Raw genomic sequence first — 27,137 nt, 5'->3', positions numbered from 1 at the left:
ATCTTTTTCAATTGGGCATATCTCGGAAACCAAAAATGATAGAGCAAAACTTAACAGTTATTTTCAAAGGAAATTGAATGCTGAATTGAATGGCGTCATCAGATTTTCGATTGCAATCAAACCTTGATGCATTTTGCGCAATTGAAAACATGACAAGCGATTTTCTCAACACACATGCGATTAAATTTTGAATTAAACTTCACCATCGTGATCCCCAGACGATTTTACATTAAAAACAATTTTTTGAATGTTGGGCGAATAAAAATCTCTTGAGATATCGATTTTTTAAACTGGCAGTTGCAGAATTAACCTACTACGCGATGCATTTTGAGTGAAAATTTCACTATCAATCAAAACATGTTTTTAACGTGTCCAAACATGCTTAAAAGTTCATCAACGTAGTTCATCAACGTAGGAAAATGCTTTTTTACTTTCCATTCTTAGAGGGTTACATACATGTATATCGGCAAAAAAGTCAGAGGTTAGTATGAGCGGACACTTCAACATTTTTTAAATTCTTTTTTCAGGGCACTAAAATACACATTTTCACATACTAACAAAACAAATTTGAAGATATTTGGTTGCATCATTGCCGAGATATAGCAATTTCAAGTTAGCAGTTTCAAAAAATATATCTCAACACTGTCTTAACCAAATCGGCTCAAAATTTTGGTGAAGACTCGTTAAACCGATTCCGTGTGCATGATGAAGCTCGATTTTCAAAAAGTTTATTTTTTAAAAAAGATAAAAATATTTTTGTGTTTTTCATATAAAAAATCGCTGGTTTTTGATTTTTGAATTTTTTTTAAAAGCAAATTTTAAAAATTGGGCTTCGTCATGCACACGGGATACATCTTGAGAGTCTTCACCTCAAATTTCAGCCAATTTGGTCCATCCCATCTCGAGATATCGTGGCACCCTTAAATCAACTCGGGGTTTAGAGAAAAACGCCAACAAAGTTTGATAGCCCGCTTTGCGCATAGCAAAATCATGAGCTTAAATCGTCTCTTACTCAGTTTAATCATGAAATATCTTCATGAAACTTTCAGGACTGATTAATCATCATCTTTTGAGTGGATTTAACAAATATTCTGAAATATTAAACTTTGTGATTTGCTACATGTATGTAACCCCTTAAGCGACGAAATGGCCTACACAGAAAAAAAATCATGGTGATATTACATCTGGGAAGGGGTACATCTTTTATGTCAGAAAAAAGGTGTAATTTTACCTCTGGAAATGTGTAATTTTACCACTTTTCTGGTGTAATGTCACTTTTTCAGTCTAAATTGAGGTAAAATTACATCACAAAAGAGGTAATATTCAACCTTTCAAAATTAAAGCTTCCAAATTTACATTATTTTTTTCTGTGTACTTTTCTCTACCAAAATCAACAGAATGGAAAATTAATACCCTTCAATACCAGTGCTGAAAAGTTCTACTTTTCAGCACTTAAATGGATGCTGAAAAGTTCTACTTTTCAGCACTTAATTGGATGCTGAAAAGTTGAACTAGAGTCTAAAAGTAACATTTTTCAATATTTTTTTGTTTTGAACAATGGATTTTCTTAACATAAAATTCCATTCAAAAAGCGTTTTTCGGAAGCGCAAAAAATGTTGTAAGCAACTCGTTGCAAAACTTGATTTTTTAAAGCACTCGTCGTATTTATCCAACTCGGTAAACCTCGTTTGATAAATGTACGACTCGTGTTGAAAAAATCTTCTTTTTGCAATTCCGCTGTGAAACTGTCAACTTTTCCTGTCCTTCTGGAGAAACGAAACGGCCTACATTTCCCTACCAAAAATAACAGAATGGAAAATTGATACATTTCAATTCCAGTGCTAAAAAGTTCTACTTTTCAGCACCCATTTCAGTGCTGAAAAGTAGAACTTTTTAGCACTGGTATTGAAAGGTATTAATTTTCCAACACTAGTGTTGAAAAGTAAATTTTTTCAATATTTGTTTTGTTTTGAACGGTGAATTTTCTTAAAACATGGATAATAGACATAATATTCCATTCATAAAGCGTGTTTCGGAGTTGCAAAAAAAACAAATTATAAGCATCTCGTTACAAAACATGTTTTTTTCAGCACTCGTCGTATTTATCCAACTCGGTAAACCTCGTTGGATAAATATACGACTCGTGCTCAAAAAATCAGCTGTTTGCAACTTGTTGCATAAACTTCTATTTAAATCGTTTTTTGTTAGTCTTTTTCCTTAGCAACCAGGATTTTTTTCCTTCTTATTATTATAAATTTAAAAAATATTATCAGCGAGCTCTAAGGCCGTTGCAAATATTCTTAAAAGTTTATATCGCCAAATCGTTTTGAAAAATCAGGGGGCAAAAAATTTTTTTTTTCAAAAACATCAAAATTTTAAAGGAAATAGAAGTCTAACCAACTGAAAAACAACTAGAAATGCATTTTCCTGCGTTTAAAATCATATTTAGCATACCTGGGATCGATCAAAAATATTTTCAATTTTTGTGGAATTCCAATGTACAGCAACGCAAAAGTTTTTTTTTTTGGCGAAAAAAAAATCTTCAATATTTGGATATTTTGAAAACTAATGATTGCAAAACTACTGGGCAGGTGTGAAATGCACTTTAAACACTTCCCCCCCCCCCCCCCCCCCGATCACGATCAAGGTCGAGGGATATAAACTTCAAAAAACATTTGCAACGGCCTTAATGTGTAAAAAATGCATTACTTTTAACTTTCGAGATAATAATTATTATTGTTCACGTCAACTAAATTTAATAAGAAAATGCATTTGAGAGAGACCTGGTGGGTGTATAGAACAAGCTGCATCAATGAATGATACTGAGACGCAAAAATGTGGCGCTACAAAAGTTTGCAACGCAACACAGTAGAAAAGCATCAATTTCCATGTTGCGTTAATGATTTTCACTGTTTGATCCTCTACAATCTACAATCGAACCTAGCCTAAGTCCAGGCTTCTATCTAAAACTTTGAGTTTTTCACATTTTTAAGAGAGCAAAAATGTCTGAACTGATAAGAAAAACTTTTTTGAGCATTGACCCAGGAAGGCTACACTGAAATTTAAAAAAAGTACAAAATGTTTATATTCTAGGATTTTTGCCTCCTTATCTTATTTAGTAATTTGAAAACCCAATTATTAAATAGGAAAGGAGGTAAAATTCCTACAATAAGGGAATTTTGTACTTTTTTTTATTTCAGTGTAAGGCTGTAGCAAAAAAGCAAAACATTTGCAGTTGGTGCTAGAAATAGTGGCGAAATAAGGGACATGACCACTTGCCACGAAGTTCTCAGGTTCCCGAAAGGCTACAAAGTCATTTCGCAATACTAAAATTTAGTGTGTTATTTTTAAACTGTGCGTGTTTAGATAGTGCCTTGATGTTTTAACCTCAGGCCACAATGCTTATGTGTTATAACTCATAACTAGTTTCGAATCTTAATTGATTGCTAATCGTCACACCTCTGATAACAGCAATCAAACTAATTGCTTCCTTGATGCCAGCACACGTCCTGATTGATTTGGCCTCCCAAAGCTGCTTCTAGGCTAAGTTCGATATCTCCCCCTGCAGCACCGATGAAATGAGTCGCAGCATTTAGAATCTGTACCAACGCTTTAGCGCAGAGTTGCCTTAAAGTGACTCGGTTATTTTAAAAGACGTGTAATTTATTCAAAAACTGCACGAAACGAAAGTGAAAGGTGAGGGGAAACTGTGGTTGACACCATATCTGCCTCAGGATACAAGCAACGATTAGGAAGTTACCGTTTGAGCTTGGGGCTGTGATTTGTCGTATTTGAAGCAAGGTTTCTATTACAAAGGCTTTGTTCTTTATTTATCTTTACCTTTTATCTCTTATGTTTTACATAAATCTACAATCACACTTAGGTTACTGCTAATATTGCACTTTTGTTTTTTTGGCGTTGGAGCTGAATAAATAAGTACATCGTTTGCTATGCTTTTAGTAACTATGACTATCCTAGACAAGCTGCAGCAAGTTTTAAGTAAACCCTTTCAAATACCGGTATGCCACAAATGCATCCAAACCGTACACGATTCCGACGATTGTGCCCATGTACTAAAATTGCAAATGAATTAATCGTTACTAATAATATTAGATGACAAAATGAAGGAAATTTAAACTTACATAAACTGCTGTCATGGCCGGGTAGGCACTATGGATTCCACCGGTATTTTTGAACAGCAGGAACTTCGGGTACAGCCACACGTTGACGGCGAAGCCCATGTAGGAAGCTGCACTGAGGTACAGAAAGCAGGATATTCCGTTGTACATTACCTCCTGGAATTGAGCAAAACATAAATTTAGAATCAATTGTATTGCTTTCAAAAAGTGTTTTTATTAAAATATTGTTTTAAATATATTATGAATCACCTGTATTGCCTTAAAACAGTCCTTTTTTATGAAAAATGTTTCTAATGAACAATTATCTTCGGAATCGGCCGAATTTTTGTATTTTTTTTATTTGGCTCAAATTTTAGAAGCCATTTTGTGTCAATGGTTCACCCGTACAAGTCTCCATACAATTTTGGCAGCTGTCCATACAAAAATTGTACGTAAATATTCGAAAATCTGTAACTTTTCAAGGAATTTTTTAATTGATTTGGTGTCTTTTGCAAAGTTGTAGGTATTGATGAGGACTGTTAAGAAAAAAGGGTACACGGATAACAAATTTTGTGATTTTTAGTTTTAAACTTTTTTTCACAAAAAAATCCAGTTTCCCAAAATCCGTATTTATTATTTTTTGATTTTTTATATGCTTTAGAGGACAAAACCTTTTAAGCTAATCAGAAGTATGGACTAAAATTTTGCCAACGAGTTATGAGTTTTTTTTAAATAATGATTTTTATAAAAATGTAAGATCTTGTACTTAATTTTTTTTGCCTCTTTCTATATCAATGTTAAAAAAAATATTCGTGAAATAGTCCGATCTTTTCGAAAAAAATATTTCGAATTTTTTTGAATCAAGTATATCATTTCCAAAGGGCCAAACATTCAATATTACGCCCTATTGAAATGTTAGTCTTGATTAAATTGATTTTGCAAAGATCGGAAAATTTCACGAATGATTAAACTTTTAATTTTCAAATCGGAACATTTAAAAAATATATTTTCAGGAATGGACAATCATGGACACTACTTAAAAAGTTAATAACCGGAATTATTGGACAAAATTTAACATTAAATGGATATATTTTGAAAACGGTGCACCTTATCAAAAAAATTGTAAAGTTTTTTTCGATTGACAATTCGATTTTACATAAAAAAAAATTAGGTCAAATAAATTTAAGTGAGCATGAGCATGAGCATGAGCATGAGAGACCACCCATGGTTGTCCTTCTCCGTTGCTGAACAGGACCATAATATCCTGTCAACACAACCGGTCACACGCTTCAACGATCAAATGATGTTTCCCTTATAAGGGATATATCAACAGCATGCATGAATGCGCTGAAAAGATAAAACATCACGATTATCAAAACTAGAGCCGGTGCGAATAGGAAACAGTCGTTGGCCACCAACGGCGCCCGCCATGTCAGTTTGTAGATCTCGAGGGAATGGGACGGGAATGTTAGTTAGCACAGGCTGCTACCAAGGGTGGGTTCTATACGATATCCACACCCCCGCGTGTGCCGGAAAACTACTTCTACTTGGGATTTTGTTAGTGGGTAAGGGTAATGGTCAGGATTCAACATAGAGGATGATGATGCGACCCAATAATCAATAAATTTTGTTTAATGGTGTGATGTATTATGCATTCTCAAGGCAATCAGTCGGAGTATGCGGATGAGACTATTCCCGGTTATTTGATGTTGAGTTTAGCATAAATGATTTAATCTTAGACAGCCGGCTGTGGAAAGATAAAACGAAATAAAATGCGAAAACGCGAAACCGCCCGGATCGAAATACACACACAATCGGGGGGACAACAGAGACGGAAACGGCAACGAAAATCCTGCGTGAGGACCGCGACGCACACCGTTCAAATTCTCCAACTCAACTGTCAAACATCCCGAAACCGCCCAGATCGAAATACACACACAATCGGGGGGATAACAGAGACGGAAACGGCAACGAAAATCCTGCGTGAGGACCGCGACGCACACCGTTCAAATTCACCAACGCAACTGTCAAACATCCCGAAACCGCCCGGATCGAAATACACACACAATCGGGGGGACATTAGGTCAAATAAATTTAAGTGTTGGATTTAATTTTTTTACAAAAATCACTGTTTAAAAAAAATCATAACTCGTCAGACAAAATTTTGTCCATATGTTCTGAATGGTTTTAAAGATGCGAATTTGTGTCCCCTAAAACATATTGTAAAAAAATCAAAGTTAAAAAATACGGATTTTGGGAAATTTAATTTTTGTAAAAAAAAATATTTAAAATCACTGAATTTGTTTTCCGTGTACAATTTTTTTCTGAGTATTTTTCATCAATACCTACAACTTTGCCAAAGACATCAAATCAATCAAAAAATTCCGAGAAAAGTTACAGGTTTTCGAATATTTACGTACCATTTTTGTATGAACAGCTGCCAAAATTGTATGGAGACTTGTATGGGTGTACCAATGACACAAAATTACTTCTTTGGTCATTGGGAAGGCCCCACGAAGTTTAAGCCAAATCAAAAAAAAATAAAGGTAAAATCCATTTCCGGGTTTGTCGAAGAATGCTCTATTTTTTAATTATGAATTTATGATAAATCTTGTTTCATGATTCTCATATTTTTCATTTCAGATTTTTTTTTTTCAAAATTGTAAATTTTTGCGCTAACGAAGGCGAAAAAGGACAGATAGAAGCTTAATTTTGTTGAATTGATCAGGAAAAGATCAATTTGATATAGTATTTAGAGTATAGCCCAAGTTTTGCAACTAATTGAATTCAATATTGGTACGTTTATCCCGGGATGTTTTTTTTAATTTGCCCCGGGAATTACCGTAATTGAAAAAAAAAATTGGTCAAGAAGTTCAGATTTGGTTGTGGAAATAGATACAGTTGAATACTTAGCAATCGATAAGAATTTTAAAGCATTACAATTTGTATTTGGCATTCATCAGCATTGATTTGGCTTACTAGGGAACATTATTAAAATTTTAGGTAACCCTTTTTTTACTTGTTTTCAGATTTTCTGCTAAAATTGTAAATTGTAAAAAATTCATTGAGGCATAATCTGGGACACTACAAAAATAACTGCAGACTCCTTTTTACTAAAAATATTGGAAATGTTGGTTAACAAAAACACAGCCAAAGTTACCCCTGAAAAATAATGCAATTTTTTACACATTGGCCAAGTCACATAAAACAAGTTTAACTTCCAGCCCTAAAATTTTCTAAAATTTTAAGAGTAATTCTTTCCAATGCTTTTTTTAGATCAAAAATCTGTTGAAAAATCGATTTTTGGCGATATTTTAGATCGAAGCTCGTCTAAAGGCGGGGTTGGATTGTAGAGGGTTAACATTTTCGCAAAATGCTTAGGGCTTCATATATTTTCTTTTTAATTTTAAACATTTTTAAAAGAGTGGGTATTATGTTTACGTATATCTATGATTTGAAATTTGAAAAAAATCACATTGAATTATTTTGCACTGAACACTTGGGCAAATCAGGACTAAAGTAACAAATTAAGGCAGCTATTTTAGCCAAATTTCTTGCAAAATGTTTTGTTTGACTTTGGTTAAAACAGAAATAGAACAAAACAATGAGGTACACCGATTTCTAAATTTATTGCTCTTGAATCTCCTGCACCTATTTAAGCTATGCACAAATTTATCATCAAATATGAATCAAGTATAATGCATTTTGTTTCAAAATGTCGATCAATATGCTTGAAATTTTTAATGTAGTTTTTTTTGCAAACCAAGGAACTTTTTTACTTTGACCAAAGCCATGGAGAAAAAACATTAAATAAAGTCTCAACCTTTTTTTAATTCTTATAAAAATGTGTTGATTTATTTTTGAAACAATAAGTTTAAAGTTTAAACAATGTATAGTTAAAAAATAATGTATAACTAATGAACAGGGTAAATGCTTAATGTCAAAATTGTGAATTTAATTCATTTTTAATTCTAAAGTTTTCAATTTTATTTTTTTTTTAGTTTGTATTAAGCAAGAAAAGTTTCAGCCCTAACTTCCCTAACCGATCTATGGTTTCAAAATTTATCATCTGTAAATAGCCTTGATGTTTTGTAATTTACTCTGAAGAGTTTGCAATCGATTTTTGATTCGATCAGTGTTTTTAATTGTTTTAAAAGATTTGGTGTTTCTTTTTGAAATATTTTTTATGTCGGTTTAAATATTTATCAATATGATATGATATGAATATGATGATAAAATAATCATTTGATTTAAATAACAAATTGCTTGCGTCACATATAAAAACATTATTGGCCATATTTCGAAAGTGTCACTGCATTTTTCCTTCGTCTTCATAAATCATAAATTAAAAAAAATATTTCACATTTATCTCACTCACTTTCTGCACAAATATAGAACCATGCACTCCAGACAGACCTTTTAGACACATTCACCCACACCTTACTTTTTTTTCAAAAAAAATATGACGAAACACTTACGAAAATGGACTGCCGCACCAGGTGGAACGTCCTGGCCGAGATGGCATAGCACAGCAGCAGGATCGTGGTCGTCGTTAGGCAGGCCGAAACCGTCGTCAGAAACCCGTGAAACGCCTCGCCGATGTCTTTGGCCGAGTCCATACCAAACTGGATCAGCAACGTCTGGCAGAACGAGCCCAGGATGATCTCGAAGATCTTCAGGATGCCATTCTTCGACATGAAAAACTCCAAATTTATGCACGTGCAAACCCGACAACAACCGATCCGGATTCCGCGGTTCTGCTGCTGGTTCAAGTGTCCCAACCCGCCACGGGTCCCATTTCCAGCGCCGTTCGGCATCCGAATTACGGTTGGGGGCATCCTCACTTTGAATGTTCACCGTGCTTTGGTTGAGTATTTTTAGAAACCGGCTCTCACTTTTGTTGTTGTTGATTCATGAACAGTCACGACAACGCACGTTCTTTCACACTGTCTTCACGGTTCGGATGCCACTGTTAGACTGTCACACGTTGGCTGCCGGCAGGGAGGACCAGTCTTGAATATTTTCTTCCTTGTGGTACGGGTCTATGTGCTATGTGGGAGAGTAACAAGAGATGTAGCATCTCACATTTTTCAAGTATTTTTGTGTTTGATTCCGTTTGGTATGAGTGCGTTCATTTTTTAACTGTTACAGGAAGTTGTCTGGCCTCCTTTTTTTCATTTTTTCTGGATTTTGCAGAGGCCAAACCAAACCTTTTTTTCAAATATTGTTCAATTTTGAAGAGAATTCGAGTCTTGAAAATAATTGTTTTTTTTAAAGCATAATTAACTTAATCAATTCGCATCGACTTTATCTATTTCCTTCACAAATTTCGGAAGAAAGAGATTTAAAAAAATCTGTATCATTAAATAAGAAATTTAATGTTTGAGACCATTAGTACAAATTTTTGATTATTTAAGCTAATATTACATGAAAACGATGCATTTTGTCAAAAATTGCAGGACTTTGAAAGTTAAGGTGTTCAATTCGTACGAAAAATTCAGATTCAATTTTTTTTGTCATTTAAAAAAACTAATCCTCAAAAAATAACTTTTTTTTAATGCTCTTGGACGAGTGCGTTTTTGGTGTTTCTATAAGTTCCTAAAAATCAATTTAAATATAACTTAAAAGGTAGTTCTTAATTTTGCAATATTAGTTTTCCTTGATTTTTTTTTGTAAAATTATAAATCAGTTAGTTTTAGAGCAAAACGTAAATTTTTGCTAAAGGTCGTGGAGGCTAAGCTTGTCCCGTCCGTGTGGATCAATCGGACCGCGCACTGGACTCACAATCCAGAGGCCGCCGGTTCGAGTCCCGCGGTGGGCGCTCTAAAATTCTTTGTGTAAATATCGGTATTCGGCGCCGTCGCTCCGTGCCATACTTTCATACACTTAGGAGCCCAGGGCGGCGAAGTCCTTGTAGATAAAAAGGAAAACACTAGTGGTTGGTACTAGCAATGGTGGCCGACAGCTATAAAGTCAACTTCGTTTTTTTTTTTCGTGGAGGCTAATAGGTCCTTTTGAAAACAAACCTGAGATATCGTTCGATTTAAGGTGTATTTTGCAATAAATTTAATCTTCGGTCCTATCTGTCACATTTGATCCTTCCTAGACTAAGGTTTTTGCAAAGTTCACAAGCTTTCCCAAATTTCCTTCGCAGACGTTAATATGGACTGTTTACGTTTTTGCATAATTTTGTCAATTTGTTATTTTGAACATTATTGTCAAAGTTAACCATATTTCTACTATTTTCTTTGTTTGAATTCGTTTCTCCATTGTATAATTTATTATTTTGTAGTTTTAGTCAAATTTCATTTAAAATGCTTAAAAATGTTTTTTAAAGTTTTTGTCGCTCGGCTTTAACCGTGGTCAAAAGAGAGCAGTCAAAATTCGGTCATTCGATTTTTTTTTTGTATTTTTTAATCCAGCTGAAACTTTTTTGGTGCCTTCCGTTGCCCAAAGAAGCCATTTTGCATCATTAGTTTGTCCATATAATTTTCCATACAAATTTGGCAGCAGTCCATACAAAAATGATATATGAAAATAAAAAAAAATCTGTTTCATTTGAAGGAATTTTTTGATCGTTTTTTTGTCTTCGGCAAAGTTGTAGGTATGGATAAGGACTACACTGAAAAAAATGATGCACGGTAAAAAAAGGTGATTTTTTAATTAACTTTTTCTCACTAAAACTTGATTTGTAAAAAAACACTATTTTTATTTTTTTTTTTATATGTTTTAGGGGACATAAATGCCAACTTTTCAGAAATGTCTAGGTTGCGCAAATTTTTTTTGACTGAGTTATGAATTTTTTAATCAATGCTGATTTTTTTTCAGAAAATCGAAATGGTCGCAAAAAAAATTCAACTTCATTTTTCGATGTAAAATCAAATTTGCAATCAAAAAGTTCTTTAGTGAAATTTTGATAAAGTGAACAGTTTTCAAGTTAAAACCCATTTTTAGGTAACTTTTTTGAAAATACTCGCAGTTTTTAATTTTTTTTTAATTAGTGCACATGTTTGCCCAATTTTGAAAAAATATTTTTGAAAAGCTGAGAAAATTCTCTATATTTTGCTTTTTTGATTTGACATTCAATATTACGCCCTTTTAAAAAGTTAGTATTGGTTTAAAAATCGAAAGATCGGAAAATTTCACGAATATTTCAATACTCTTTGGTTATGCTTCAGTAAATTTTTTGTAATATAAATAAATTAATGAAAATATTGTATAATATAAAATTTGCAAAAACGTTGAAAATGCTCTATTTGATTAAATATATAAAAAAATATCGTAATCGAATGTACCCTAACTATTTTACAATTGATTTTTCAAGTTTTCTTTAAAAATGTTAATTTGTAGCATTATTTCTTCGTCCCCATTTTTTAAGGATTTAAGGGTGCACAGCAACGAAGGAAGTTGTTGTCTTCTTATTCCAAAATTGTCAAACTTACGAACCCAATCCTGCAATAACGGGAATGTAAAATTAATCAAACTTTGTTGTAAATTACTTAGTGGACAGTACTTTAGGGGATGAATAAAATAATATTTCGATTGTACCCGTAGTTTTGAAGATCCTAAAATGTCTGTAACAAAAATCTGGGTGCAAATGCTTTGGTTGATGTGCACCGTTAAACACGGGCAAAAAATAACAAAAAATTGTAATGACCTTAGTTTGCTAACTCAAAAATGAAATAGAAGAAATAGACTCAATTCTTGATAAAAAAATATTTCCAGGACTAATTAAAAAGCAAATAACTACCGCAACATTGTACACCAACCGCCAGTTTCATCTCGTTCACACCCTCTTGAGATAACGGTCACACTGAGCAACAATTGAGTACAAACATCAACAGCAAAACTTCTTGCCTCGCACCTAGTTCTTCTTCAGTGTCAAGGAGAGGGAAAACCGAACAACTGCAGCGTGGTTGCGGTACGCACCGTCGAATACCTAAACCAAAACAAAACTACTAAAAATAATCTACAGCACACGACGACGACGACCCCCGACGAAGAAGAGCACGATTTAATCTTCATTCTCTACTTTGTGTCTCTATCTTCTAAATATGGTCACACGTGTTCGACATGCATCGGAAGACTCCCAGCAGATTCTAGGGGATGCTAGGGAAAAATTACCGATAAAATAAGGTTATTTGCATTTCCCGGTTGAACTAGACCAGCGATTCTCAACCTTCTTCTAGGCTGGTACCCCCTGCCATCTAAATCAAGTAGGTAACTCCGTTGAGAATCGCTGAACTAGACTAAACAATTTAAAACAAAAGCTTTAACATTTTCTTGCATTACAATTTCCGAAAAAATATTATAACATTATTGTTAACTTAACATAACCCACTGCACCCTACAGAAACATATGTGCTCCTTCCGCTTTTCACATTTTTCTCATTTTTATTTCACCCTATGACTAGCGGCATGCCCAGACTGTGATTAACAGTTCCTTGCACCATCTCTCCAGCAAAACGCATCTTGTTGATGGGTTTTGGCCGTGAAAAAATAGAGTCTACAAAAATTGCTTCGAGGATGGGTGCATTCGTGCATTGGATCTATTTTTAGAATAGAGGTCAAAAGACGAAAAAGTAACGTGAAATTTGGTCACATTTTTTTTTGAAGAATTAAAGAGCCATCTTGAAGTACTGGACCCAGAATACCTTCAGTTATTCATATATATAAAATTTTCGGCGTCGTGCAGGAGGATTGAGGTAGAAGATGCATTAAGGATAAGTAAAGGAGAGACACTTCTTGCCCTAACAACCATCTCGGCGTACTTAAAAAGACAGCAAGAAGACAGAAGAACGGATTCGCGATTTATGTGTGACAACAATCGATGCCGGTGTGCTCTCTTGAACTATCTAAATAGGAATCCCACCAAGCTTAGTACAAGAGAGCTCACCGGCATCGAAATTTCAAGTTCGAGAAATTTCAAAATAAGAAGGAACAGTATTTTGCGTTTCCCTATGTTCTAAACCCTATTTAAATAATAGTCTGAGCAACTTGAAGTTCCCGTCCGTATTAGGGAAGGGGTTTGCATTGCAACAAGTAACTGTTAATGGAAAGTTTCAACACAATATTCCTGCTTTTGGGAAGCATATTAGAGCTTTGTTGTCCTAGGAACATTTCTGGAGCAACATTTGAAAGGGGCGGTACGACATTGCTCTTACGGCCTTTCATTACACGCGTTCAGGCCCGTAGCCAGGGGGGGGGCTACCGGGCTACAGCCCCCCCCCGAAATTTTTCCCAATTTTTTTAAATTGTACTGCCTTAAAAAATCTCAAAACAATGATTGTGTGTACTACCTTAAAAATAATTCAAAAACAATGATTGTGTGTTCTCTCCACAGAAATAATTTGTAAGAGAGAATCAAGAATAGATTGATCAAACTAAGTAATTTGCCTGTCCATTGCCGAGCTCAGTTTTCGTAGATTATGGGTCCAATATTTAAAAATTGAGCTGCAGATTTGAAGATCGTTCCGTTCAGTAACTTTTCATTTATCTCGTATTTTTAGCATTACATTGGTTAGGGTGGTCCAAATCTGGGCTTACTTGAGGCTACCCCCTAAAATCAAAGATTGACCCATCACTACACAGCTAAAAAAGTAGTAATCCAGCTGCGTGTAAAAGGTCTGGGTGTAAATTAAATATGCTTTATTTTATGCAATTTTATGTGATTTTACACCCTGAAATATGTAGCCCATCAATATGGGAAACCTACTTGACCGAATCGTAAAAATATATGGAGAAAAGCAACTGTTTCAGTTTTTGACCTGTGGAAGGCGCTTCCACTTTCCCGAAGACACCTTATATTTCGGGTTTTTTGCTAAAAAGTTATTAGCCTTCGAAAATAGCAATATCCGGGGCTACATAGAAATAAATAATTTTTAAACTCATGTCTGTGCTAGCTTGCCTGGCAATGCACCTGTTATGTTGCGCAAAAATGGTCATTTTCGGAAGCTGATAACTTTTTAGCAAAAATCCTTAAATCTCGTTGTCTTACTTTTGATTGTCGAACTTAAGTATGACCCCTGAAGAACCATAAAATAATTTAGAATTTTTAAATTCAATGTGTCGGCCAAAATGGTGGTCAAGAAATATTGTTCAAATTAAACTCAAATGTGGTTGCAGGTGCCGAATTTGATGTTAAAAGCAAACAAATAAAAAAACGATTTCATTTATTCATGATTCGATTATCCGAAGTCCTTCGAATTTTTGGATAATCTGGACTGCAAAATTAGTAACCCTTCTTTATTTGCATTAAAAACCCTTATCTTTTTGAAGACCTTCATACTATTAACAAATGATTTTTTCTACATTTTTCAAAATATACCATAATTTCTACAAAATATTCAGTTTTATTTCAAAATCGAAAGCTTTTAAAATGAAGAACATTTGAGTGAATTTCGACTATTTTAGAAATACACTTCTAATTCTATCGTTTTGGTTTTTAGAATATGGTTAGTTACATATCTGAGACCTTAGAGAAAAATGCTTGAGAAATATCTGTGTGTATTTTTTATTACATTTTCGTAATCCTTTTTCCCGAAACCACTCGTCCAAAATGCTTACTTTTGGTAACATTTATTTGTTTCCACCGTGGCCACTCTCCAATTTTTATTTAATATATCAAAAATCGAAAGATCCTCAAGTGAATCCTTATTATCAACTAATTTTTGCTTTGTGCATGAGCTTGCGCGTTTTTAAGCAAGAAATAAAATGATAAAAATTGAAAACGTTAAAAAAATTGAAGCTTGCATTCAAAAACTCAGAAATTAAATTAATTAAACAACATTTTCAAATTGTTAAATTTGTGATAAATAATTTATTTTTAAACTTCTTCATTTCAAATTTTTGGATTTTATGGATTAGAATTTCCATTTTGAAGATTTTAAGATTTCTTTATTATTTTTTTTTAAATTGTATTTCATTGTAAATATTTTCCAAAGTATATGTTGCCACCCTTTCAAAATTGGCCAAACAGCAGAGGGTAAATACAATATTTTTTAAAAAAAATGAAAATGGAAGTCTAATCAACTCAAAACAGTTATTTTTTTAATCATAACTTATTTCGATTAAGTCCTTTTAGGAGCAGCGACAACAAATTTGAAATGTTTTTTCCTGCGTTGATAATCATGTACGACATGTTTGGGCTCGTTTGAAAATATTTATAATTTTTTTAACATTTCGTTGAACCGCGGCAAGTTGTTTTCACGAAAAAAGCTTTTCGACAGTTACTGGATATTTTGAAAACTAATGATGCAAAATGTACTGATTTAAAGTGAGGTTTTGAAACACGTTTAAAATGATAAACCAATGGCTTGTAATTTAAATTTTTATATTTTTCATTGTTTGCTCTACCCTGTCGACTTTGGTCAGAGTTTAGTAACATAAAGTTCAGAATAATATTTGCAACGGTCTTATTGAGAATTTAAAAAATTTACTACTTTTTAATTTATAAACTTTAGATTTCAAATATTTTGGTATTAGACAAAGAAAAGTCAAAAATCAAAAATAACAATAATAAAAAGAAACAAAAATTTATAATAACAATACACATAATAATTTAAAAAAAACAGAAATTCAATAAAAAAAATAAAAAAAACTAAAAAATAAACAAAATAATTGATATTAAAAAATATCAAAATTAAAAAAAAAATACCATTATTGTAATGGCTTTTCTCTTATTTTAAACTTAGTTCTGAGCAAGAAACAAAATCCATTCTTAACATCTTCGGCATTTTAAGAACAGTCGGCTTCATGAGGCAATTCTTCAATATTATTTTAGCGAATACATTTTCAAATATTATTCTCAGTCGCATTCAAATAAACAAATCAAAATCTCATCAACACATATTGCATCCGAAGAAATATCAAACACCACTTTTTGTTTTTGTTGCTTTTCAGCTGCGTACCGTTAAAGCAAAATCTATTCGTAAATATTTTCTTGACCGTTTCTTGAGCATTTTTTTTGTATGGATTTTAAGAGTCTCCGTGCAACAGGACATTTTTTTAAATTTTCATTTGAATGTAAAATATGGTTCTTGTAGCAAAATTCAGACTAAGATTAAATTTACAGGAATAATCTACTTGGTTCAAGAATTCTTACATAAAGTTTTCTTTACTTTTAAAACATAAAAAAATTAAGATAACAACTACACATGATAATTTAAAAAAATCAGAAATTGCAAAACAAAAAAACTACAAAAATTATAAATAATTAATGCTAATAAATCCTGAATTTTTATAAAAATAAATTTTAATCATTTCAAAAAAAAGATATTCAATAAAAAATATTGAAACATTTCAATGTATTATTTTTTCTAATATAAAAAAAAAGGTTACAATTCTATATTATTCAACATAATTTTTATTAGTTATATCCCAGAAATCCAAAAAAGGATTTCATTTGCGTTTTTTTTTTTTTTTTTTTTTTTTTTAGAAAGATACAGAGAGTTTTTTCCTGCATTATTTCAATTAACAATAATGCAAAAATAAACCGGAGCGTTTGGTACGGTATGTCCACGCATCCCTCCTCCCCTGTAGATTCTGTGGAATGTGATCCGTTCAAAGAATCCTCTCTGCGGTAAACACAACGTAGTAGGGCTGGCCGCTTTAATTTTTGTAATGCATTTTCGGGTGTACTCGGTTGTATTGCAATTATTAATATTGACAAGAAAAGTGCTTGGGGCGTTATCTAATCACAAGACTTTCCAGCATGCTTTCATCGAACTGGCTGCGTTTGTGTTAGATTAGATTAGATTAGATTAGAAAGATACAGAGAGTCTTTTCTATAACCAGCACAACTAATTATCTTTTAAAATCATATTGGTTATCAACACTTATTTAAAAAATTAATTCAGTTTTGACAGTTATTTCAAAATAAAGAAATAAGTAAATTGAAGATTTTAATTTGTTAATCGTGTTAACATTTATATTTTTTATCGTACAAGTTTATTTTTTATTTCAAGAAGATGTGTCAAAGAAACTAATAGACCAATCTCCAATGGTTCTTAGTCGATAAGAACAATAAAAATTTTGCTTGAAGTTGCTGTTATATCATTTTCATTGAAAACACTTGTTAAACAGTTTGTATACTATTTTCAATAAATTTGATAATGTTAATTTTTGCGTTTTAATGAAATAAGCACTTCAAAGCTTACTGTGCATTTAATTTTTTTCCCGATAAAAAAAATAAATTATTTCTAAGAATTCATAGACTTTAAAATATGTTGACTCTTGATATCTCTGGATACGAATGTCTTTAAGCATTTTTTGATACTCGTTGGTTGAAATTTAACTGTTATTTTTTTTTTCAATTTCAAAGATAAGCAACACTGAAACGATACATTGAAATTTTATTTAAAAATTACCTTAAATTAAGATCTGATTTATGTCAATTTTTTTAAATTCTCAAATTCTGAACCAATTTGTCAGATAAACCATCACAGTGAACACACAGCTGAAAATGTAAACCCAGACGATTTAAAATTTGATAGTTCAAATTTACCAGTTTGCTCGTGAGTTTTTCTATCAGTATAAAGTACAAAAATATAATACTTATGGGTAGATAAATCGATACAGGATTTTTTTTTATTTCAAAATATTTATTCAAGTTATGTAAATTTTAAATTTTGCGACAGTTTATCACGAAATTCAATTACAATTAAACAGTTCAAGAAAATGTAAAAAAACACTTTCTTCTCTACTCCTTCAATACAAACTAGCTGTATGAATAAAGAGAAACTTTTGACGAAGGAGTTTCTTCAATAGAGACATTGAAAACTTAAGAACAAAATCTTTTAAAACATTTTTGCATATATTATTCTACAATTTTACAATTCATCCTAATAATCATACCATAAACCAAGTGATGGTATAAATAATTTGCTGGTTTTTATAATCTTTGAATTTTTGCACCCAAGCCCCCCCCAAACAAAAATCCTGGCTACGGCCCTGCACGCGTTTAAATGGGACGAAAGGCCGTAAGAGCAATGTCGTACCGCCCCTTTCAAATGTTGCTCTGGATTTGTTCAGTATAAAATTCTACGTCATTTTGCCATTTGGGAATTGGGTGGTCTTTAATTTACTATTTATTTCAAAAACTATCTCCGTTACCTGATGAGATATGGGTATACTTTTTGAGGCAATTTTGTAGTACTAACCATTCTGAACAACTTTGCTCTAGACTGAAAATTTGTATTTCCTAATCTGTGCATTCTACAACATTTTATATGAAAAGTGCTAGGGTTACCCTTCAAAAATGAATTTTTATTTTTTATAACTTCTTTGTATTATTTTGGCATTTTTGGTATTTACGCAGTATTGCGGCTATCAAGATTAATTATCATTCTGCTGCGATCGTATCCCGCAGTTGCGGAAATCGCAGAGGTCCTTTAGTAGGCTCAATTGTTGGAATGACCGATCAACATGCCTCAGTTCATATCTGAAAAAGTTACGTGGTTGAAAAAAATCAGAAATAAGGCGTCATCCATAAAGTATGTCACGCTCTAGGGGGGGGGGGGGGGGGGGTGGGTTTCTGAGCAAGTGTGTTGCGTGTTGTAAGTATAGGAAAAGCGTGACAAAGGGGGGGGGGAGGGGGGGTAAATGTAGGCTGATTTTAGCGTGACGTACTTTATGGATGAAGCCTAAGCAAAGCATGCTCGGGATACCGGGATTGCCGGGTCCGGTGGTTTAGTGGTTAGCCTGATAGCTTCTTACCCCAGCAAGCCTGGGTTCAATCCCAGACGGACCCGGTGGCATTTTTCGAGACGAGATTTGCCTGATCACGCCTTCTATCAGATGGGGAAGTAAAACGTCGGTCCATTTGCGTAAAAGAAGTTTTGGGTGACTCACCACACATAACCTTCGGACGTCTAGAAATGAGCAGAAACTTGCAACAGAGACCACAAAAGACTCGGGGGTCGTTAAAGTGGATTGCTTTTTTTTTTGCTCAGGATACCATGCTGGTTTTTGGTATCCTGAAGTAACACGTGGGCGTAAAATGCGTTGCGCTAATCAAAGTGCGCTTTATAGTCGCAGCCAACCAACAGTTCAGAACAGACCGCCGCACCTCGCGCAGTAGCCAGACTGACGCTCTCTAGAACCACAGAATGTTAAGTTATCTTGCCAAGCATTATATATTTAGAGCTTAAACAAAACATGTTTTTACGAAAGATCGAAGTTCCTAGCTTAAACATTTGAACTATTTACCGTTTCAAATGAGTGATTTTTCACGACTGAAAACTGCAATTTTCACGGGGACCATTTTCCAAAACACTAAGTTTCACGGAATGCAAACTTTTTTATTAAAGCCTCGAACATATTATGTTAAAATTATAATTATAATTCTTCAATCATCTACACAGAAAAAAAAAATCCGGTAAATTTACATCATTTATGATGTACCAAAAGTGCACGTCATTAATGATGCGAAATTACATCTATTTCATTTTAAATTTACATGCCATCCGATGTAAACGGGCCAAGGCAAAATATTTCCAAGTCATGTAAATTTACGATGAAATATACGTAAATTTACGAACCAAAAAAATTTTTTTTGGCCCCGCTGAATCTTGAATCCGATGTAAATTTCAAATGCCTTCGTAAATCGTAGTTCAGATAGATCGAACTTTAACTTCATTTTGGCTCAAAAGCCGATTGAATAAAATAAATCTTTCTGAACCGCGAAATAAACAAATGATTCAAAACTACACCAGACTATAGATTCAACGAAGCAATGTACAAAAGTGTTTAGCAAAAAGTAATTTGGGGCCCACGAGTGTTATTGTTCAAAAAGGGAGGTGATGTTTACTATACGGAATGTACATACCTAGCGGAAGGCAGTCAGCTGATGATCATTGGCATAGAATAGCATCCGTCGGCTGATACTCGAGGCTAGCGGTCTGGATGAGCCCACACTGCTTCCAAGGTTGAACTGCTTCTGCTCAGCTATGCCATTCACGCGACGTGGTTCTCGAACTCCTTATTGAATGCTGACGGCAGTGTATCCGTGCGAGTCAGCAAAGTTCGTCGACCCTATGCAGCGGCAGCGCGGGCATTCTCGTCAGAATCTTGTACCAGGACATCGTCGAGTGCACTGCATGCAGACTCCGGATCAGATTGGACCGCAGCCGCTTTTCGTCGATTCGCATGGTCCGTGGCAGTTCTGGTGAAACGCATAACGAAACAGAACAGTTGTTGGCTCTAAGAAAAAACGCGGGACGGTTAGTTTGAGGACAATAGCTACACAAAGAGCAATGTCGTCGATTCCATACTTACGGCTCGGAGAAATTTTCCACGAACGACTCACTCGATGCACGCAGAACAATGAATGTTGAGCTGGGATGGAAAATAAGAAAAATCAATTACGAAAAATTATTCCACAAAGAACACAACAAAGAAGTTGTTCTATTTATTGAGAGTTGTTGTTACTCACGCGTTATCAAAGTGTCCTGGCAGTGATGGTTCCGTTGGAGTCGATGGCAAACTAGTAGCTAAGCACTTATACCAGCAACCGCTTGTTGATGTCCCGCGAAATGAATGTTTTGCCCTGTTTTTCTCTGCTTGGACACGAGCCTAGATCTGCTTTGCCGTTCCTGGTCCCGTGACTCTTTGGCCACCAACCGTTCTGGATATACGTCTTCCTTTGGTCGCATTTCTCGGCCAGTCGTTTCTCGCGCATCTCCGATGCCTTTCAGTTCACTTCTCGTTGATCCGCTGGACCTCCTCCCGTTCGACTTCGGCCTTTTGGCGTTTGAATGACCAAAAAGGCGCGGGAAACCAGTCCTCGATCTGCTGGCGCCATTCCGGGACGCGGAACAGTTTGCTATTGGCCGTGCCCGGCCAGCAAGGTTTTCGGCGGAATCGATTGGTGGTGAATTGGAGCAGCTTCTAATTCGCCGACAGGCTCGAAGGAAGCTCACCAAACATCTCGTGGCCAGCAAACCGGCGGCGGTCCAAAAGTCGTACAGTAATTTACACGGTATAACTTGCGAAAAACCGAACTTACTGCTGCGAGTATCCCAACAAATTTTTTTTTGCAGCAATCGAATGACAGAAGCAGAAAAGACGAGCGCGTGCATGAATTCAAAACAAAAATATTTACACGGTGCAAGAGAAATAGTTAAAAGCAGTAAATAGAACTTTTTTTAAGAGGTACTAGATTACACGCTTCCGAAATAAAACCGATTTATGTTGAAGTAATCGAAATAAACCAAGATGGTCAAAATTTAATTTAATTTAAATAATCATTATCAAATTCAAGCAAAACAATGTAAATGGCCCAAAGCCGAAGTGTAAACAAAGAGTCTGTCTTGCTCGTTCCTTATGTAAACATCCACTGACGTAAGCCGGACAGACTGTTTGTTTACACTTCGGCTTCGGCCTATTTACATTGTTTTGCTTGAATTACTACCTTAATCTAGAGTACTTTTTAAAAATAATCAAGGCGCCATGGGTTTCCTATTTACATAGGACTTTTTGAAAAAGTAAGCGAGATATTAACATTCACTTCGTTTCTGGAGCAACATTTGCAGCAAATCATGATTTTTGTTTGCAAAAAAGTATAAAATGTGACATATGTTTTGAAAAAAATTGCAATGGTCTAATTTTCGATAAAAATAAAGATAGTTACAAATTTAACAACTGTTTTACTTTAAATAAACTTTTAATTCTACTTAATAAAATAGCTTTTCAATTATTCGCAAATTATTCGTGTCCAAATCTTTAAAAAATATTCTTGGCTCAATCAGTTTATTCGAATGGAATCTAGAGTTTTCGACGCTTAGTTAATGTTGGTGGTAACTGAGCCTTTAAAATCTAATCAAATTTATTCAAATTTGAAATTTGTTTAAAAAATGTTTCGACTGGTATTGCAGATTGCAAGGGGTATGGTTTCAGTGTGCAAATATTTTGTGTGCAGTTATGATTTGCACAGGGGGGAAATTTGGTGCAAAGTGCCTTTCCTTGCCCTTATACAAAGTGTAAACTAACATGTTATGCTGCAGGATATCGTTAGCAAATAAATCACAATTACAAGTGTGCAATAGATGAGCTCAAAAATCTTGCTCTGGAGAGTATGCTCAGAAATAAGTACATCTTGTTTTGAGTACAAGAAGGAAATACTACAATCTATTTAACTCTTTTCAGAGTGTAAACTGTCAGCAATATTTTGACGTTTTTTTCATTTCGCTGTTTGTTAACATTTTAATTACTATCTAAACAGCTTTTTCTAGAAAAAGACCGAAACTTTACAGAAGAAAAGTTGGCTACACGGGGTAATTATGAATTCCGCACTGAATATAAAAAAATAAGCATACCCTGACCAAATTTTAGGCGATTGACGTCTCCGTTGACCAGACCCTGCTATCAAACTGCGGCCGGATAGGGTCACCACGCCGATTCCAGTAACTTGGGTTCCAAAGCAAGATGATTCCTCGGATGATTCCTTTCATCTTCAACCAGGACAAGCTGCCCGAAGAAACTCGGATCGAGGGAATCGTTTGCCGTCTAGCATCTGCTTTGGAAACATTTGTTATAAAATGACGAGCCGGACCGGAAGCAGAAAAAGGTACATTTGCGGGAGAAACATCTGGCCGAAGTGTCAGGAACTTCCAGCAGGTGATTCCTAGAAGTATTCCGTTGCTTCGTTTGAAGTCGTAGAAAAATGATTTCAACTATTATCAAAAAGTTATTACATACTTTCGTGAGAAACTTACTTGATCAGTTTAATAAGTCGTGATGCAGTCTATAAAGCATCTTCATTTATTCGAAAGGCAGGCTGCCATTGGCAGCAGACGGTTTCTTAAAGACCAAACATTTAAATTTTCTTCACAATTTTACTTCAACTAATCAATACTCACCAGCAGCCGGATCAACGGCTCAAAAACTAATGTTTCACTGGTTGCTTGACCGATTATTCTCGAAACTCTTAGAATAGTTGCTTGGAAGCCCAAAAGTACGGTCTGATTATACGAAAGATTAACATAATACCAACTACCTGAGATTAGCATCAAATTGTTTCATTTGTTTGCACTCAGAATATCAACATAAACAACAAAATTTAGCCGCCAAACTTTCGCTTCTCCTGCCACCAAACACTACCAAGCTTACTTGATTGTTTTGTTTTGAGCTGTCATCGTCAGAATTGACTTCACAATTGAAATTTACACGATTTTGAAATTTCAGTGCAGCTAAATTACATTGAATGTATATTTTACATGCAATTTGAAGTTCAAATTTTCCGAAAATCAACCAACTGAAATGAATTTACATAACAATTGACCATTACGTATGATTTGGTTTTACATAATGGCTCTTTAAATCATATTCAACGATTTACATCAAGTTTCAATTTTACATTAAGCATGTTTACGTATAAAACATGGTTTACATGACCGTTAAATTTACACTTTTTTTTCTGTGTATAGAGCAGAGTGGGGCAAAGGTGCACACTAGCCTGTCCCATTTTGAGGTCATGTCGAGGAATTTCAGGTGCTCACTTCTTAAATGATAGATTATGATGTTAGGAACAATGTTTTCTTAGACAAGAAAAAATAATAAAATACTTTCTCGCACCCCCTAGTCGATTTACTGAAAAAAGTCACTTTTTTGAACAAATTTTCTAAAATCGCTTGGAATCAGTACAAAAACTGTTTCGATCAGGTGTGTATTATCTTCAAACGATAGGTTTTTGTCCATAGATTAAGATGCACTATCAATATTGGACCAAAATTTAAGTTTTCGGACTCTCCCAGGCGGATTTGTGTCGAAAAAATCGATTTTTTTCGAATTTTTTTTCAGAAATGTTCATTTAATTTAGGGTAGCCTATTTTTCCCAGTAAAACCAATACATGCAGATTGTAGGAAATTTAATGGCGAACATTTTTCCCTCTGAGAAAATGCAATTTCGACACTCCAGAGCCGAGATATTTGAGTTTTAGTGAGGAAAAAAGTGCCAATTTTCAAAATTTCTCAGAATTCAGAAGCAAGGCCTACTAATTACACGATGTAGCAAGCATATGTCTCAAAGGTCAGGGTATGCTTTTTATAGTAATTTTGGCCACTAAATCCGAATCTGAAATCAAATTTCATGTAAACAGTGATGTTTTGGAGCTACACCCTTTTGGAATGTTATTTGCGTGTTTAAGAGGCAGTTTTTGTAAATATTGCTCGGTTTGTTCTAGAGGTCGTATCGAGGTGCTCCGATTTCGATGAAACTTTCAGCGTTTGTTTGTCTATACATGAGATGAACTCATGCCAAATATGAGCCCTCTACGACAAAGGGAAGTGGGGTAAAACGGGCATTGAAGTTTGAGGTCCAAAAAACATAAAAAATCTTAAAATTGCTCGCATTTTAGTAAAACTCCATCAATTCCAACTCTCTTAGATGCATTCGAAAGGTCTATTGAAGCACTTCAAAATGAGCCATAGACATCCAGGATTGGTTTAACTTTTTCTCATAGCTTTGCAAATTACTGTTAAAATGGTTTTTTTTTAAAACCTCAATATCTTTTTGCAACAGACTCCAACACCCATACTCTTTTAGTTCAAAAGTTTGGGAATTTCATGGACTATAAGCCTACGGTAATAACTTTTTGGCCAATCGCAGTTTATCTCATAGTTTTTCGATTTTTCTATAACAAACATTTCACAACGTTTGTTATTGTCCTGTAGGCATCCATAGCGGCACTTTTTAGTCTCACTTTTGTCATATTCGAAATCCTCGGAAAATTCAAACTTCAATGCCCGTTTTACCCCACTTCCCTTTGTCGTAGAGGGCTCATATTTGGCATGAGTTCATCTCATGTATCGAGAAATTAAAAGTGAGAGTGTGTGCGTGCAACATGGAGTTAAACTTTTCAAAGTGCTATGGTAATCTTCACAGCAACTTCACAGAAAGTTTAACTCCATGTTGCACACACTCTCACTTTTAATTTCTCGATAGACAAACAAACGCTGAAAGTTTCATCGAAATCGGAGCACCTCGATACGACCTCTAGAACAAACCGAGCAATATTTACAAAAACTGCCTCTTAAACACGCAAATAACATTCCAAAAGGGTGTAGCTCCAAAACATCACTGTTTACATGAAATTTGATTTCAGATTCGGATTTAGTGGCCAAAATTACTATAAAAAGCATACCCTGACCTTTGAGACATATGCTTGCTACATCGTGTAATTAGTAGGCCTTGCTTCTGAATTCTGAGAAATTTTGAAAATTGGCACTTTTTTCCTCACTAAAACTCAAATATCTCGGCTCTGGAGTGTCGAAATTGCATTTTCTCAGAGGGAAAAATGTTCGCCATTAAATTTCCTACAAGCTGCATGTATTGGTTTTACTGGGAAAAATAGGCTACCCTAAATTAAATGAACATTTCTGAAAAAAAATTCGAAAAAAATCGATTTTTTCGACACAAATCCGCCTGGGAGAGTCCAAAAACTTAAATTTTGGTCCAATATTGATAGTGCATCTTAATCTATGGACAAAAACCTATCGTTTGAAGATAATACACACCTGATCGAAACAGTTTTTGTATTGATTCCAAGCGATTTTAGAAAATTTGTTCAAAAAAGTGACTTTTTTCAGTAAATCGACTAGGGGGTGCGAGAAAGTATTTTATTATTTTTTCTTGTCTAAGAAAACATTGTTCCTAACATCATAATCTATCATTTAAGAAGTGAGCACCTGAAATTCCTCGACATGACCTCAAAATGGGACAGGCTAGTGCACACCTAATGGCAATCGATCTGTCGCCGGTGACCATATGATTCGTTGTAGGGGAAGGTGGGTCAAGACGACCATATGGGACAAGAGGAACAATCGCTCGTACGGCTATTATTTTTTACAAAATTGATATTTCCAGTATTAGGAATTGTTGCTAGCAATGCAATTAGTTGATTTCACTACAAAATAACTGCCAAAACAACTTAAACACCACGGGGCATAAGATTGAATGACGTTTTTCAAAAACCTTTGTTTTCTTATAATATTTGGATAGAACAAAATATTTGATTTTAAGTATGGAAAAAATAACGAATTGCTGCAAAAACATATTTAATTGAGATATTATTGCATAAAAGTACTTAAAAACTGAAGAAAAATTGTTTAAAAAAAAAGATTAATACAAAATATAGCGATATTATAAAAAAATACCTTTTATCTTCTAAATAATTATTCTTCTAAATAAATACCATTTATCTTCTAAATGATTTTTTTTCTAAATAATTATTTTTATTGAGAATAATATTAAATACCAAAGGGCTCATCGGAACCGATTCCACAGATCTCCGGTGGCCACATCCGGAACCGTAGTGGGACCGTATCTAACTTCTTGGTTTTGGATGGAGAGTATTTTAAAGATGTATTTTTGCCTCCTTAACCGGTTCCCAGGCAAAATACCTGAAACGACTCTTGCGACATATCAAACTTCATGTTTTTAGAAGAGGAGTGTTTAAATTGTGTCCCCATAAAAAATCAAGAAGTTTGATACGTCGCACGACTAATTTATGCTGTTTCCCACTACGGTTCCGGATGTGGCCACCGGAGATCTGTGGAACCGGTTCCGATGGGTCCTATGGTATTTAATATTATTTTTAGATTGTTTTGCATGACTATTTATGGTAGAAGAAAGCGTATCAGATCACAATTGGATAAATCAGATACTTTTACCAAAAATCTGGAACTTCCGGTGGCCTGTACTCCGGCCACCGGTCTGTGCAGTGCAATTTTTCATCGGATTATTGTTCCTGGTGCAAAAACGAAGCTTTTTGTGTATAGCAATCGATGGTTTGCGCGAAATCATGTTGCGTTCATTTTTTGGGCCCTTTTTTCCACTGTGCAATGATTTACGAAAATTGTAAAATTTTATGAGATGTCACGGAAATTTCAAATATTTACGAATTTCACGCTGTCCGCGAAATCGTGATAATTCACTAACCCTACTGATCACGAATCCGAGGATCGCTTTTTCAATATGGCGCCATCCATAAAGTACGCTCTGGGGGGGGAGGGGGGGTTGTC

At 34.4% G+C, this 27,137-nt stretch overlaps 1 protein-coding gene and 1 long non-coding RNA gene across 2 annotated transcripts; both read right to left on the bottom strand.

Annotated features, from left to right (window-relative positions):
- Positions 1-3,837: 3,837 nt before the first annotated feature.
- Positions 3,838-9,223, bottom strand: LOC120413161 (protein singles bar). Its single transcript, XM_039573873.2, has 3 exons — positions 8,597-9,223; positions 4,143-4,295; positions 3,838-4,073 (listed from the first exon to the last, which is right to left on the bottom strand). Exons 1-3 carry the CDS (start codon positions 8,954-8,956, stop codon positions 3,996-3,998), a joined length of 591 nt encoding a protein of 196 aa, XP_039429807.1. The 5' UTR covers positions 8,957-9,223; the 3' UTR covers positions 3,838-3,995.
- A 10,255-nt stretch (positions 9,224-19,478) lies between these two features.
- On the bottom strand, positions 19,479-20,682 carry LOC120412914 (uncharacterized). Its single transcript, XR_005604878.2, has 3 exons — positions 20,551-20,682; positions 20,394-20,453; positions 19,479-20,318 (listed from the first exon to the last, which is right to left on the bottom strand). It is a non-coding gene; the product is annotated as an uncharacterized LOC120412914 (long non-coding RNA).
- Between the last annotated feature and the right edge of the window lie 6,455 nt (positions 20,683-27,137).

The sequence above is a fragment of the Culex pipiens genome, chromosome 1, assembly GCF_016801865.2.
Source record: "Culex pipiens pallens isolate TS chromosome 1, TS_CPP_V2, whole genome shotgun sequence".
NCBI classification, from domain to species: domain Eukaryota; kingdom Metazoa; phylum Arthropoda; class Insecta; order Diptera; family Culicidae; genus Culex; species Culex pipiens.
This window is presented reverse-complemented; position numbering and strand designations above follow the sequence as displayed.